The sequence below is a fragment of the Lepisma saccharinum genome, chromosome 3 (assembly GCF_977018435.1).
Source record: "Lepisma saccharinum chromosome 3, izLepSacc3.1, whole genome shotgun sequence".
NCBI classification, from domain to species: domain Eukaryota; kingdom Metazoa; phylum Arthropoda; class Insecta; order Zygentoma; family Lepismatidae; genus Lepisma; species Lepisma saccharinum.
Window position 1 is genome coordinate 15,551,499 of NC_139231.1, and position 15,390 is coordinate 15,566,888.

The following is a 15,390-nucleotide window of genomic DNA, read 5'->3' on the forward strand; positions in this document are numbered from 1 at the left end:
TTTAGAACTACAGAAAGGCTAATCGGGACTGGACCTACAGTTTAAAGGGGGATCCAGAATCTCCGCTCATGTGTCAACACAGCTCCACTCGTGAAAAGGGAATCAACTATAACATTAGTATTTGAAGGTCTGGGTTATGAATGACGTAAGCGATTGCATAGTCCACAAGCGTCTTTTCACACTTCGACAGTAAACATGTTTCTTTCGGGTTGCTATGTGTCCAGGAGTCCACAAAAGAATATATACGTTAGCATCCACTGTGCTGTCACGCGTGCATCTTTTCATAAGAGTATTCATAAACTGTTCAAGGCCTTATGTGCCAAGTTATCTCGTGTACACACGGCAAAACCAAACCGATCTGGTGTGGTCTGTATTTCACCAGTTTCAAGTAACCACGATGAAAATAAATTCTGAAGAAAAAGAAAAGATCATAGTGCGTTGGTACAGTAAAATAAGACCTAAATATTAGACTTAAGCGGAATTGTAGATTAGGAATTGTTAGGTTTGGACGGCCAGGTTTAGAGCTCTTAGCATTTAGTTTTGGCGTTTGTTGCAAGCTGGGTGTGACCCGTACCAAATCCGTTCTTATATAAGCCCTACTCTTTAAAGGCTGACCATTAAAAAAGTTTAGTCATTTTTTTGTATTAAATACACAATCTACAAAAACCTAACCTATCAATAGAACGTATTATAGCAACTTACATCCTGGTATAGTTGAGCAAATTTTTGCGAGGGGGCAGTAGCCGGTGAGCCCTTTCCTGACTACGCCATTGCCCAAAAGGTCACGTATCTGCAAAGCTATTGAATAGAATAGATCGAATTTATTTCCAGTATGAGCCTTGGCAGCTGTACATACCATGAAAAATGTTTAGTACAATTTTCCTACACCCTTCTTCCACATTCACACTGTTTGGGAGTTCACAAACACTATTTCATTTCAATTCTTTTACTACACTTGCACTGTTACCTGAGTGATTCCTAATTTTCTCACATTTATTTATTTAGTATCCCTCCCCCTTTCACACATGTTCGCTATCCCCACTGAGCTTCTTTGCTCTCTTTACCCAGGCGTAATGTAGGAAAGTTCCCAGATTCCTTATTTGCGCCTCCCCCCTCTCGGTCTCTCCCTCCTAATAACGCTTGTCATTATATTCTCAATGTTAGCTTCATTTATTTCCCTGATACATTTTTGTCTTGCCTCCCCTGTTTCTTTGTACTGGAGGAGAATGTGAAATTTCGTCTCGTCTTCGCCGCATAGCGGACATTCTGCGTTCCCGTCTTCCCGTTTTAGTTTAACTTGTGCCCATCCCCCAGTCTGAACCAGGCCAATCCTGACTTTCTTTTGCCCCACACAAATCCACGTAGTTCCTCCTTCCCGCAGGGCATGCTTCCACGAGAACTGAAGGGAGGGGTACTCCCTCCCCGGGTAAATGTGTTTAATTCACACGCCGCTTAATTATACTGCAAATATCTCCGGACTTACGCTTATGGAACTTTTCCCATTGTTTACAAGGGTCGAATACGCATGTGTTACGTTACACTCTCTACATATCTATGTATGTCGCACACTGTAATGTACGAATATCATTCAGTTGCTGTGAACATGATATGCAATGTGGGAAGTCGCACATTCGACGTAACGTGAAAGAAGCCTCGTTCAATTGTTTCTCTTGCATAACCAATTCTCTCTCCTCGCCTCAGACAGACAATTCTGGCCTCAGATTAGATAGAATCCCCATTTATCCCCCCCCCCCCACACACACAATCTCAGCTTTCCGCTTGTAACCAGATACGTGACACTTTGCATTATCAGAACAGTGGCGAAGCAAGTCGTAAACCCGGAAGGCCAAATGAAAGTGCAGATTGGGTACCATGATCCGGCACACGCCCTCCGTGAAGCGTTGCCAACTCAGATTCTGGGAAGTTACCACATGTCAAACTACGACACTTCATAATACTTTTAACCTCCTTGGCTAGTTAACAAGGACGTATTTTGAAGGGGTGTCCAAGGGGTCCTGACCGCCCTCCCCTCTAAAAGAGTTGCCATGTATTAAATGTAAATAAATTCTTGTTTACAGTGTGCTGTGAATCAGTATTATATTCACAGTTCAATACGAAAATTAATGCATAATTAATAATATTAAATAAACATGAAAAATTATTAATGCATCTACGACTTAGAAGATAACGCAAAGATAAAAAATATATATGTTAAGGGAGTTAGCTGGAATAATATTTTTCTTGTTCTATAAATCTTACCGTTTGTACTTTGACAACCTGTTTTGGTAGAACAGTTGTAACAAATAATATTTTTTGTATTACTTCAAAACATGTTTTAATCATTGAGACAACAAGATCTCTGATCAAATATGTTAATGGGTCTTCTGCTTTTTAAAGTGTAGTTACAATTGGTAGCGATCTTATATTATAAAGGTGGTTATGACAGAAATTTAAGCGAAATATGAAGGTTCGCCCAGGACTCGAACCAGGCGCTCTGGTTCACATTGTCTATTGGATTTTCAATTCTTGTTTCAATCTCCAGATGCGAAAATAAATTATGAAATTAGTTTGAGTTTGTCTTTGTTTGTCTATTTTATGTACAGACAGGCTAATCGGGACTGGACCTACAGTTTAAAATAGGATCTGAACCACTAGGTGCCTCTACCGGGTATCGAGCCTGAGACCCCTTGATTACAAGGCAACGGTGTTATCACGAGGAGGCTCATGTAGTAGGAAAAAACACTAACAAATATATATTTTATATATGTGTGATTAAGTAAAAAAAAATGGATTGAAAGGAATGTTGTTTTGGGGAGAAAACATTTGGTTAGACTCCTCGGCTTTGGTCAACTTTTTATCTCGACATCAAAGATCCTTGGTTCGAGCCCGGCCTTGGCATGGGTGTTCTTTGTGAGTGTCCCTTCATCAATTTCATGTAATCCCCACTCAACATCATCGTCGCGATTAGTCAAAAGTGGCAGAAGTGCAATGTAAAATTTTAAAAATATCAATTTCATACATTAGCTCAAAAATTTACATGGTTCTTGATCGAGATGGAATTCTCAGAAAATAAGTTCTGCTAAATTGCCATGACTACCCTTAAAAGTATGTTGTTTCAATTCCACAAGTAGCAACCAGGTTAGATAAGGAGAATAAATGTTAACTCTGGTTTTATACATGCCCTCCAAGTACTTCCAAAACATTTCCAGCCCTTTTACTTTACGATGATAATTTTGTGTGTTCATATCCAATTTCACGCCGCTTAACATCGAATCTCCCCAGGGGCAGTTCGCTTTCGGTGACAAATACACGCGGTTGGCAACACTGCCAGATTGTCCACCGTTGATTCCATTGCATCGCGGTTGACAAAAAGATACAGAGAGAGAAAGTGTGATCAGCGAGCGTTAGAAGAGAGACGAATTAGAACGCTGCCGAGGTATTGTACTAATCCATTTTGCATCGTTCCTGGCCAGCAATCAGTTTGAATGCCGGTTGGCGGGCGTGCAAACGTCATAGAGAACAGTCATTTGTTTTTCACCGAATTCTTCCTTTAGTCGCTAGGTGCCGCATTTTTGCATAAATTCATGTTTAGCCATGAAAATGCACACGCTTTGAACACGTGAATTCCTTTCAGTGAAATCTGGGCTACACTAAACTGTGGTCCAGTGGCGTATGAATACAATTTTATCGGGGAGGCTCTCCTTCGTTGATTATGTTTGATTATCTCATCCAGCTATTTATCCACACACACACACTTCAAAATTTCAACACACCTACATTTCATAAAGGCCCAATTTATGGTACAGTAATTTTATTTCTAAATATACCACTACACACCCTAAATTCGAACTTACACTCCAACCTCTCATGTGGAAAATTCTGTATAAACCCCTGATCTTATCTCCTTCATTCATGGTTTCACTAGGACGTAGAGTGAGATTACTTTCGTAACATCTCTGGCTGTTTTGTATTGACAGCTTTGGAACGAGTCATAAGTCCCGGAGCAGCCAATCAACCAACGAGCCGCTGGTGTCATCTCTACCCAGCACCAATCGCTATCCTTGTTGCTCGCGCTCTGGACTGTTGGCAGGCTCACTAACTGGACTCGCGCGGTCAGCTGGAGCTGTTATGAAAATAATCTGACTCTACCGATGGCCTAGTAGTAAAGCCGTGGCACAGTAATCTAAAGGTCTCTGGTTCGATCTACTGTGGAGCCACAGAGCGTTTCGGGTACAATATTAAACTTCAGGTCCAGTCCTCATTAGCAAAGTGGACTTAGAACAAACTTTTGTCTATCTTTTTCTATTCTTTCTTCCCTATGACTTTTTCGCTACTGTTTATTGTCATTTCTTTTCCTCTCCGTTTGTTCCTATCTTTCTCTATTTCTCTTCCCATCTCTCATTCATATCTCTTTTTCTTTTCCTTTCTTCATCCTTCTAAGTATGCAGTTATTGTTCTCCTACTGTAGCAGTTACAGAGTGGCTTTCTGTCTCTCAATTTTTATTCCTTTGTGTGTGTGTTTGAGAGAGAGAGAGAGAGAGAGAGAAAGAAAGAAGACCTAAAGAGACAAATAAAGATAGAGATAGGGAAGAAGAGAGAGGGAGAGAAAGATCAAAATAAAGAGAGAAAGAGAGAGAAGAAAGAAAGAAAGAAAGAAATGTAAGAGTGCGAATTTAGAGAGAAGGGAGAGAAAAATCGGGATAAAGAGAGAGAGAGAGAAAAAAAGAGAAAGAAGAAGAATGAGGGAGTGGGAATAACTTTTATGCAGAAGACTATGTGTATTCTCTGGACAAATAATTCTGTATTTGTATTTTTGTTATTTTACATCTCCTTTCTGCCACTTGCGACCAATCGCAAGGGATGAGGGATTATTAAATGAAATTGCTGAAAGGACACTCACAAACAACACCCAGTTCTGACACTGAAACTTTTAACTTGTAAATTTGTAACGTGCGGGGGAAGAGCTAATTTCGGCAACTGTGTTTCCAAGTATGTGTCTTCTCTGGATGCTAAGGTGCAGGGATTTTCGTGGGCAAACGTAAGGCAAGGAAGCAAAAGTTCAGTGTTTTAGGAAGATTTCTGCATTCATTTGTAATGTGGTAGTCGGGCTGTAAAGGAAGTCATTTTCGAGAGAGAGAGTTGAGCGTGGAATGGAAGAGAAAAGAGCAGATACAGTCATCGTCAATAAAAAGAGACACATAGATCCTGAAATACTTGCTTCCCTGCAAGGCGTTATGTGTGTTGCCTAACTATACGGATGTGAGTGGAATTTAGTAGCAAATTCTCAATTGCAACTTGTACCACCGCCGTTGAGTTAGGCAACACACGAAACGCCTCGCAAGGAAGCGAGTATTTCAGTATATAGGTGTCCTATTTTTATTGACGATGACTGCAGGCCCGTAGCCAAGCAGGGGCTGGGGGGGGCTGAGCCCCTCCTGGAACTGCGGTCAACTCCCCCTGGCACTACCATCAGCCCCTCTTGACATTAGGCAAACTTATTTTATAATTTCCTTGCAATGAAGAGTGAAAATGTAGACAGCTCACAACTCTAAGGATAAATCCACAGAACATGAACATCAGTTATTGCATTCGCTTATCTTGTTTAGCAATGAAGAGTGAAAATGTAGACAGCTCACAACTTTAAGGATAAATCCACAGAACATGAACATCAGTTATTGCATTCGCTTATCTTGTTTAGCAATGAAGAGTGAAAATGCAGACAGCTCACAACTTTAAGGATAAATCCACAGAGCATGAACATCAGTTATTGCATTCGCTTATCTTGTTTAGCAATGAAGAGTGAAAATGTAGACAGCTCACAACTTTAAGGATAAATCCACAGAGCATGAACATCAGTTATTGCATTCGCTTATCTTGTTTAGCAATGAAGAGTGAAAATGTAGACAGCTCACAACTTTAAGGATAAATCCACAGAGCATGAACATCAGTTATTGCATTCGCTTATCTTGTTTAGCAATGAAGAGTGAAAATGTAGACAGCTCACAACTTTAAGGATAAATCCACAGAGCATGAACATCAGTTATTGCATTCGCTTATCTTGTTTAGCAATGAAGAGTGAAAATGTAGACAGCTCACAACTTTAAGGATAAATCCACAGAGCATGAACATCAGTTATTGCATTCGCTTATCTTGTTTAGCAATGAAGAGTGAAAATGTAGACAGCTCACAACTTTAAGGATAAATCCACAGAGCATGAGCATCAGTTATTGCATTCGCTTATCTTGTTTAGCAATGAAGAGTGAAAATGTAGACAGCTCACAACTTTAAGGATAAATCCACAGAGCATGAACATCAGTTATTGCATTCGCTTATCTTGTTTAGCAATGAAGAGTGAAAATGTAGACAGCTCACAACTTTAAGGATAAATCCACAGAGCATGAACATCAGTTATTGCATTCGCTTATCTTGTTTAGCAATGAAGAGTGAAAATGTAGACAGCTCACAACTTTAAGGATAAATCCACAGAGCATGAACATCAGTTATTGCATTCGCTTATCTTGTTTAGCAATGAAGAGTGAAAATGTAGACAGCTCACAACTTTAAGGATAAATCCACAGAGCATGAACATCAGTTATTGCATTCGCTTATCTTGTTTAGCAATGAAGAGTGAAAATGTAGACAGCTCACAACTTTAAGGATAAATCCACAGAGCATGAACATCAGTTATTGCATTCGCTTATCTTGTTTAGCAATGAAGAGTGAAAATGTAGACAGCTCACAACTTTAAGGATAAATCCACAGAGCATGAACATCAGTTATTGCATTCGCTTATCTTGTTTAGCAATGAAGAGTGAAAATGTAGACAGGTCACAACTTTAAGGATAAATCCACAGAGCATGAACATCAGTTATTGCATTCGCTTATCTTGTTTAGCAATGAAGAGTGAAAATGTAGACAGCTCACAACTTTAAGGATAAATCCACAGAGCATGAACATCAGTTATTGCATTCGCTTATCTTGTTTAGCAATGAAGAGTAAAAATGTAGACAGCTCACAACTTTAAGGATAAATCCACAGAGCATGTACATCAGTTATTGCATTCGCTTATCTTGTTTAGCAATGAAGAGTGAAAATGTAGACAGCTCACAACTTTAAGGATAAATCCACAGAGCATGAACATCAGTTATTGCATTCGCTTATCTTGTTTAGCAATGAAGAGTGAAAATGTAGACAGCTCACAACTTTAAGGATAAATCCACAGAGCATGAACATCAGTTATTGCATTCGCTTATCTTGTTTAGCAATGAAGAGTGAAAATGTAGACAGCTCACAACTTTAAGGATAAATCCACAGAGCATGAACATCAGTTATTGCATTCGCTTATCTTGTTTAGCAATGAAGAGTGAAAATGTAGACAGCTCACAACTTTAAGGATAAATCCACAGAGCATGAACATCAGTTATTGCATTCGCTTATCTTGTTTAGCAATGAAGAGTGAAAATGTAGACAGCTCACAACTTTAAGGATAAATCCACAGAACATGAACACCAGTTATTGCATTCGCTTATCTTGTTTAGCAATGAAGAGTGAAAATGTAGACAGCTCACAACTTTAAGGATAAATCCACAAAACATGAACATCAGTTATTGCATTCGCTTATCTTGTTTAGCAATGAAGAGTGAAAATGTAGACAGCTCACAACTTTAAGGATAAATCCACAGAACATGAACATCAGTTATTGCATTCGCTTATCTTGTTTAGCAATGAAGAGTGAAAATGTAGACAGCTCACAACTTTAAAGATAAATCCACAGAGCATGAACATCAGTTATTGCATTCGCTTATCTTGTTTAGCAATGAAGAGTGAAAATGTAGACAGCTCACAACTTTAAGGATAAATCCACAGAGCATGAACATCAGTTATTGCATTCGCTATCTTGTTTAGCAATGAAGAGTGAAAATGTAGACAGCTCACAACTTTAAGGATAAATCCACAGAGCATGAACATCAGTTATTGCATTCGCTTATCTTGTTTAGCAATGAAGAGTGAAAATGTAGACAGCTCACAACTTTAAGGATAAATGCACAGAGCATGAACATCAGTTATTGCATTCGCTTATCTTGTTTAGCAATGAAGAGTGAAAATATAGACAGCTCACAACTTTAAGGATAAATCCACAGAACATGAAAATCAGTTATTGCATTCGCTTATCTTGTTTAGCAATGAAGAGTGAAAATGTAGACAGCTCACAACTTTAAGGATAAATCCACAGAGCATGAACATCAGATATTGCATTCGCTTATCTTGTTTAGCAATGAAGAGTGAAAATGTAGACAGCTCACAACTTTAAGGATAAATCCACAGAGCATGAACGTCAGTTATTGCATTCGCTTATCTTGTTTAGCAATGAAGAGTGAAAATGTAGACAGCTCACAACTTTAAGGATAAATCCACAGAACATGAAAATCAGTTATTGCATTCGCTTATCTTGTTTAGCAATGAAGAGTGAAAATGTAGACAGCTCACAACTTTAAGGATAAATCCACAGAACATGAACATCAGTTATTGCATTCGCTTATCTTGTTTAGCAATGAAGAGTGAAAATGTAGACAGCTCACAACTTTAAGGATAAATCCACAGAACATGAACATCAGTTATTGCAGTCACTTATCTTGTTTAGGAGCTGAGGTCTAAGTAGATGCTAGCATTTAGAAGATTATCTAGACTTTGTAAGTTCTTTCATAGGGGAGCTTCTTTATCCGTATCTTCACTGTCCATGTTGCGAGTCCCGTTTAGACATATCTGTGATTGTCATCATGCAGATTCCCTTCGCATCTGCGTCAAAGGTCAACAGCTCCCAAGTTTTGGGAACAAAGGGGAGTTTCATTGCTTCGGCCGGGGGTGGAGTGTAACTGTAGGCACTGTGATTGAATATTGTACATTTTTTGTGTGATATAAATATTTGTATCATCTAAATAAAGCAGTACAAAGTGTGTAAGGGATGATTTCAGTACCAGTCAATTAACAATTCAAGAGATATTTGAAAAGATGTAAAAAGATGTAGTATTTGTTTGATATTTATAAATTTTATGTAACGTAATGACCTCTCACATACACACACAAAATTTACCTTAATTTAATACTGATAAATTTTTGAAAAATGGAATTGGTTTGCAAAGCCCCCCTGATAACCCGTAAGCCCCCCTGGATATCAATTCTAGCTACGGACCTGGGTGACTGTACAATTAGAATTGATAACATCCACTTAATGCACGTGAGATTTTCTCGGGGGGAGGAGCTCGTACATAGTTGCGTTCTAGGGAACGAGAATAGGATACGCTGTAAACGTTTTGTAATTAAAATGTTTAATTTTCGTTTTTAAAAGTTGTTGAAAGTCAAAAATGGTAAAGGAGGTTTATTTTAAGCAGGGTTTGTATTTGCCACTTAGATTTTTCCCGAGTTCTTTACTGCTTTCATTTCAAACATTTTGGGAGGGGTTGTATGTAGCCCCTGCGTACGTCAGTGATGCCACCACATGTAAAGTACCGTGGCCTCCACAAGAATGAGTTCTCGAATTAAAAATCATTTACACCTCGTTCCATCATGTTCTAAATTTATTGTAATAATGTAAATATATGTACAGTCACGGACACTTCTGGGTTGTAACGATTCCACGGACTTCCAATGAGATCGTTACAACCCAGAAGTGTCCATGACTGTACCACAAATATAATTAAAATGCATGTAAGTCTTCATATGATAAGGTAGGTAGCACCGTGCCATGAAAGCACCCATTCTCGATCTCGGCCATTTTGGATGTGATTTGAGCACCACGCTCCGGCCGTATTTACCGTCCAAGTACCCATTGGTTTGAGGCTACGTGAGCCTCAGAGCCGCATTAACCGTGAACAAGGGCGGAAAAATTCGGTCCTTAGATCACCCACCCCGGAAATCGAACCCTAGTCTCCCGCGTGACAGTCAGACGCTATACAGTCTTTTTTTTAAAATAAAAAGGAATACCCCTAAGCGGAAGTATCCCCAGTTTTTAACTTTTCCCTCAATTTTCAGTTTTTCTCATTGGGACAAAAACAAATAACCATGTCTTACCCGGGATTCGAACCCGGGACACCTGGCATCGCAGCGCGCTGTGCTAACCACTCCGCCACGGAGGTCGACAAGCCGACCAGAACACCTCGGCTCTCAAGTCTTCATATATTATTATTATTATTATTTGCAATTAATATATTCAAAATTGCTCACCCCCAAACATACCAAGAGGTCAAAGGACTGACATTCCAACCAGAATAGCATCCGAGGAGACGGGAGAAAGCGAGTTCCTGACATTCCACGAAGTAGCAGACCCAGTTTCGAAGCAGGAGGGCATTCGAAAGCCGGAACAGCCTTACCGTCGAAGGTGTCACGCGAAAGGGTTGGATTTTTTATTGTGGTATTGACCTTGACGTTTCCATGGGACCTTTAGGCGGCTCTGTGGTTCACCCAGCATGATCATCGCCGCTGAATGGGTCCTGAAGCACCCTTATATGACCGTCCAAGGATCCTGTACTATACATGTAACAAAAATTTCAGAATCAAGAACCTCTCTCTCTCTCTCTCTCTCTCTTAATTTATATTTTAATATAAAATTTAGCGCTCTCTATTTCTCTTTTTCATTCTTCTGTTCAGTCACTATTTCTCTCTCTCTTAATTTCGCTCTTTTCTCTCTCTCTCTCTCTTTTTCAGCTCTCTCTCTTTTCCATTCTCTCCTCCTCTATCTATCTCTTTTCTATTTGCCTTTTCTGTCTCATTTTCTTTATTTAGCTCTTTCTCTATTTCTTTTTCATCCTCTTTCCTTTCCCTTCCTTCTCTATTTAGCGCTTTCTATTTCTCTTTTTCATTCTTCTCTTCCCCTCACTATTTCTCTCTCTCTCTTAATTTCGCTCCCTTCTTTCTCTATTTCTCTCTCTCTCTCTCTCTCTCTCTCTCTCTCTCTGTCTTTTACCTCTCTGTTTCTCTCTCGTCCACTCTCTCCTCCTCCTCTATCTCTCTCTCTTTCTCACACACACACAGAGAGAGAGAGAGAGAGAGAGAGAAAGACAGAGACAGAAAGACACACTATAGAAAGGATGGGGCACAGTAATATAAAAACGGAGAAAAAATATAAGGATACAACAGAAGAATAAATGGAATATGTTCTGTAGGAAACAAAATCGGAAAGAGGGGGTTTCTTGGTGTCAAAATTCGATCAAGTATTTTTATACGCCGGATTAGAACACCGAACTTTGCACTTTGAATCTAAACCACCCACATGTTCGCCCGTTGTCTGACCTGACCTGCAGACATCTTGAATTATTTGCATAGATCTGTATAAAGCTCAGTATCCCGAGAATCAGAGGACCGATTTTAAGTTCTTTATTTTGAGCGGAGCTGTATATTTTATGCTATAAAAGCAAAAAAATATAAATGATTTATGTACAGGGTGATTCAAATGTCCGGTCCCATGAAACAACTCCGTTATAGTTGAAACAGGTGAAACTTGGAAATATGAGGTAATATTGTCAATTTTTGCGATGACTTGTATTCAAAAGGAGAAACAGCTTAATGTGGAACAATTTTCAGACGCTTTTTAAGATTTTGCGCCCTAAGCATTACGGTAGAGTACGCAGTCTACAAGTTAATAAGTCATTGTTAGCATCTATCGTGTTCCACCACACAAGTGAATAAATGAAATGCCTCACAGAAGGTGCACAGTATACAAAATACATTGCAACACTATGTTATATAGATACATACCTGCAGCATGTAAGGTTGTCCCCAACGACGAGGGGTCGCCACCCGAGCTCCACGCTCACATCCACCGCCATGCATGTGAACTGAGGATCCTCATCTCTTGTCATCACCACCCACCTGTCGTGCGTGATTACGTCATTGATGTCGAAATTTTCAGATTTGTGTGACGTCCAGGATCTGCAAAGAAAGAAACAGAAAATTGTAGGCACTGTATTGCATGTGGTATGAGAAAATAAGATGTAGACCTAATAAGTACAGATAGGGTAGATGATAAAATGAATCCGATGCACCAGACTAAGATTCCTAAACAATAAAATCCGATGTTCAGAATACATCAAGAATATAGACTGATGATCCTTCCAGACGAAGCAGCTCTCTCTGCCTGTGCTACTTCCAGACGAATCGGCTCTCTGCGTGTGCTACTTCCAAACGAAGCGGCTCTCTGCCTTTGCTACTTCCAGTCGAGACGGCTCTCTATTTGTTCTATTTTCAGCCGAAAGCGCTCTCTGCCTACGCTACTTCCAGCCGAGGCGGCTTTCTGGCTGTACTACATCCATCCGAGACTCTCTGCCTGTGCTACTTCCAGACGAAGCGGCTCGCTTTGCCTGTGGTACTTTCAGCCGAAGCTGCTCTCTGCCCGTGCTACTTCCAGCCGAAGCGGCTCTCTGCCCGTGCTACTTCCAGCCAAAGTAGCTCATTGCCCGTGCTACTTCCAGCCGAAGTAGCTCTCTGCCCGTGCTACTACTTCCAGCTGAAGTAGCTCTCTGCGGATGCTACTTCCAGCCGTAGTGGCTCTCTGCCTGTGCTACTTCCAGCCGAGACGGCTCTGTACTTGTGCTACTTTCAGCCGAAGGCGCTCTCTGCGTATGCTACTTCCAGCCGAGGTGGCTTTCTGCCTGTACTACACCTAGCCAAGGCTCTCTGCCTGTGCTACTTCCAGCCGAAGAAATATTCTTCCAGTGTTACTTGTAGCTGAAAGGGGCGTCTATCTAAGTTATGTCTGTGGTAATGCCACGTATAGCTGAAGTTCACACCAGTCTGTGTTGTTTTAAATTTCCTTACTGGAGTACGTAATACTTTGCAGTTCTATCACTTATTCTGTAAGTTGGATGGAGATTGAGTACAAGGACATTTGATGACGCCAGGGGAGTGCGAGCGCACGCCTTGTATTCTTGTTAATACCCCAGCCCGCATTCAATTTTCGTGTTCATAGTAATGCAATAAAACTACCTGCTTCTCAATTCGCGGCCAATTCTTGGTCTTTTCAATTATATGATAATGCTCTATGGTAAGCAAATTTTAGATATTTGATAAGTGTTAATACTGTACTTTTAATATAAGACAAAATTAGGCAAAATCAGTCAGTGTCTATGTAACCTTATTGCAAAAATGTGAACACTAAAATAAGTCCAGACACTATGTATAAGGCTGAATAAACATAGGTCTGAATTGTTGTTTTAAGTCCAGTTTATGCACAGATAGGTTAATCGCGACTGGACCTACGGTTTAAAGTGGGTATCCGCCGGGTATCGAACCCGGGACCAAATAAATATTGCAAAATCGCGGTACTTCTATCGATGAAATAAACATAACACCCCTCGTAGTGAGGTTCGCACCCTGTACGCACCCCTATGTGTTCACCCTCCGGAAGAGTTGTGGGAGTGAGCCGTGAGGTTGAGGGTTTGTGTGTGTGACGGCGAGGTCGTGTCGTGAGAGGTGAGGGACTTTGTCAAAATGAACACCTCCAGATCGTGGAGCCGTCTACATGCAAAATTGATTCTATGAAAACAGTAGAAACGTGAGAGACAAAAACGAGTGGATCTAGGGATTCCCTGAGGAAAAACTGGAAGGTCACTGGAAGTGCCACACACCTCCGTACCTAATCAGCGAAATGTTCATGGCGAAGGTTGCGAGAATCGTATCCAGATTAATGATGGTCACACTCGGAAACAATGGAAAGGACGTCCTTCACCAGAGGGGAGCCTTGCACCACCCAGACTCTGAGGTGCCGCACCCCTCACCCCTTCAGTTCGATCGGGGCGTTGTCGCTGAAGGTGCTAATAGGAACAAAAGGCCATCGAACCACAATGGATCACACTTTCACCTCCAGCCAGACTCGCGTGTGTGGAAGGTGATGTGATCTGTCCTGCAGGGCGTACGATGGAGAAAGGTATCCTGATGGAAATTCGGCGTCGGCAATGCTGAATGGGTGGACCTTCTCTCGCCAGGAGGTAGGGATTACGTAAGGCCCGTCGGTAGGTTTATTTCGTCTGCAATTACGGAGGGAAGTTCTCAGACTGCGGGCGGGGAGAAAGCCTGGATCGTTTTTTTTTTTTTGTTTTGTTTTCTCATGTCAAATGCAGATTTGATGTGGCTGAGACGTGTGTGGTTGAAATCCCCAGGGGGAAAGGAGGGTGGGAGGCATTTTCTCAATTCGAGGTCGGCGCACAGTCTCTCAAGACTCTTGTCGGTCTGCTTCAACAGGTCGCCAGAACATCAGAACAACAGGGATTATGCGCGAAAGTGAAATTTTCGCGCTAAATCCGTTTCGCGGTTGGTACTTTCGGGCTTATTTCATTCGCGTTCAATCTGTCTCGCGCTTCGTTCCTTTCGAGCTTAATCTGTTTCGAGGTTGGTCCTTTCGCGCTTAATACGTTTCGTGGTTGGTCCTTTCGCGCTTATTCCATTCGCGTTCAATCCATTTCGTGCTTATTCCATCGCGTTTATTCCTTTCGCGCTTAATCCATTTCGCGGTTGGTCCTTTCGAGCATAATCCGTTCGCATTCAATCCGTTCCGCGCTTAATTTGTTTCACGGTTGGTCCTTTTCGCGCTTATTCCATCGCGTTTATTCATTTCGCGCTTAATCCATTTCGCTCTTGTTCGTTTCACGTTTAATTCGCGTTACGTTTTGCGATCGTGCCCTTTAGCGCTTAATCAGTTTCGCGCTCAATCCCTTTCGCAGTTATTCCACCACCCCCGCTTCAACTGCACCAGGATTTGCCCGATTGATTCGTAGAGTTTTTTAAGTCCATTTTAATGTACGTTAGGTTAATCGGGACTGGACCGACAGTTTAAAGTGTGATCGAATCATTAGCGTTGCCAGAAATTTTCTTTCGGGGCCATGCTATTGATAAATTTTGATTAGTTGGAATAATAATATTAATAATAATAATAATCATTCTTGTGATAATTATTACTCGTATTATGCAATAATTATTATAAACTAATAAAAATAAAACCATTTTATTCCAAATGTTGTTATTATATCCTTAAGGAGGCTATTCCTCGATCCACGAGATGAGTAAATAACTAGTACATCTGTTTTCCATTCTTATTAATTTTACATTCCATGCAGTCAGTGTAGTGAAAGCTATTCTATTTATTAACTTTTATATACCTCGTTTTTCAAAAAGTTTTAGGGGGAAATTTTACTCTTAAAATACAACACAGATGTAAGCATAGGAGTTTTCAAATAATAAGAAGTTGGGTGTAGCCTAACACTCCTTCTGGCTTGAATGAAAGCTGAATTGATGTTATACAACGCGGTTAGCGTTTCACTAACACTAATTAGAAGCCTACCTCACCCAGACTAAACATAGACACGATTTAGGTGGAGGCATACGTACCTAATTCTCGACAAC

General features: G+C 40.6%; 1 protein-coding gene across 1 annotated transcript in view; it reads right to left on the reverse strand.

Moving 5' to 3' along the window:
* LOC145984925 (uncharacterized) overlaps nt 1-15,390 on the reverse strand; it is a 273,074-nt gene that overhangs the window by 42,777 nt on the left and 214,907 nt on the right. The window contains exon 2 of the mRNA XM_083118329.1: nt 11,752-11,925. Within this exon, the coding sequence (XP_082974455.1) occupies nt 11,752-11,925 (174 nt within the window). The remainder of the gene's footprint in view (nt 1-11,751; nt 11,926-15,390) is intronic.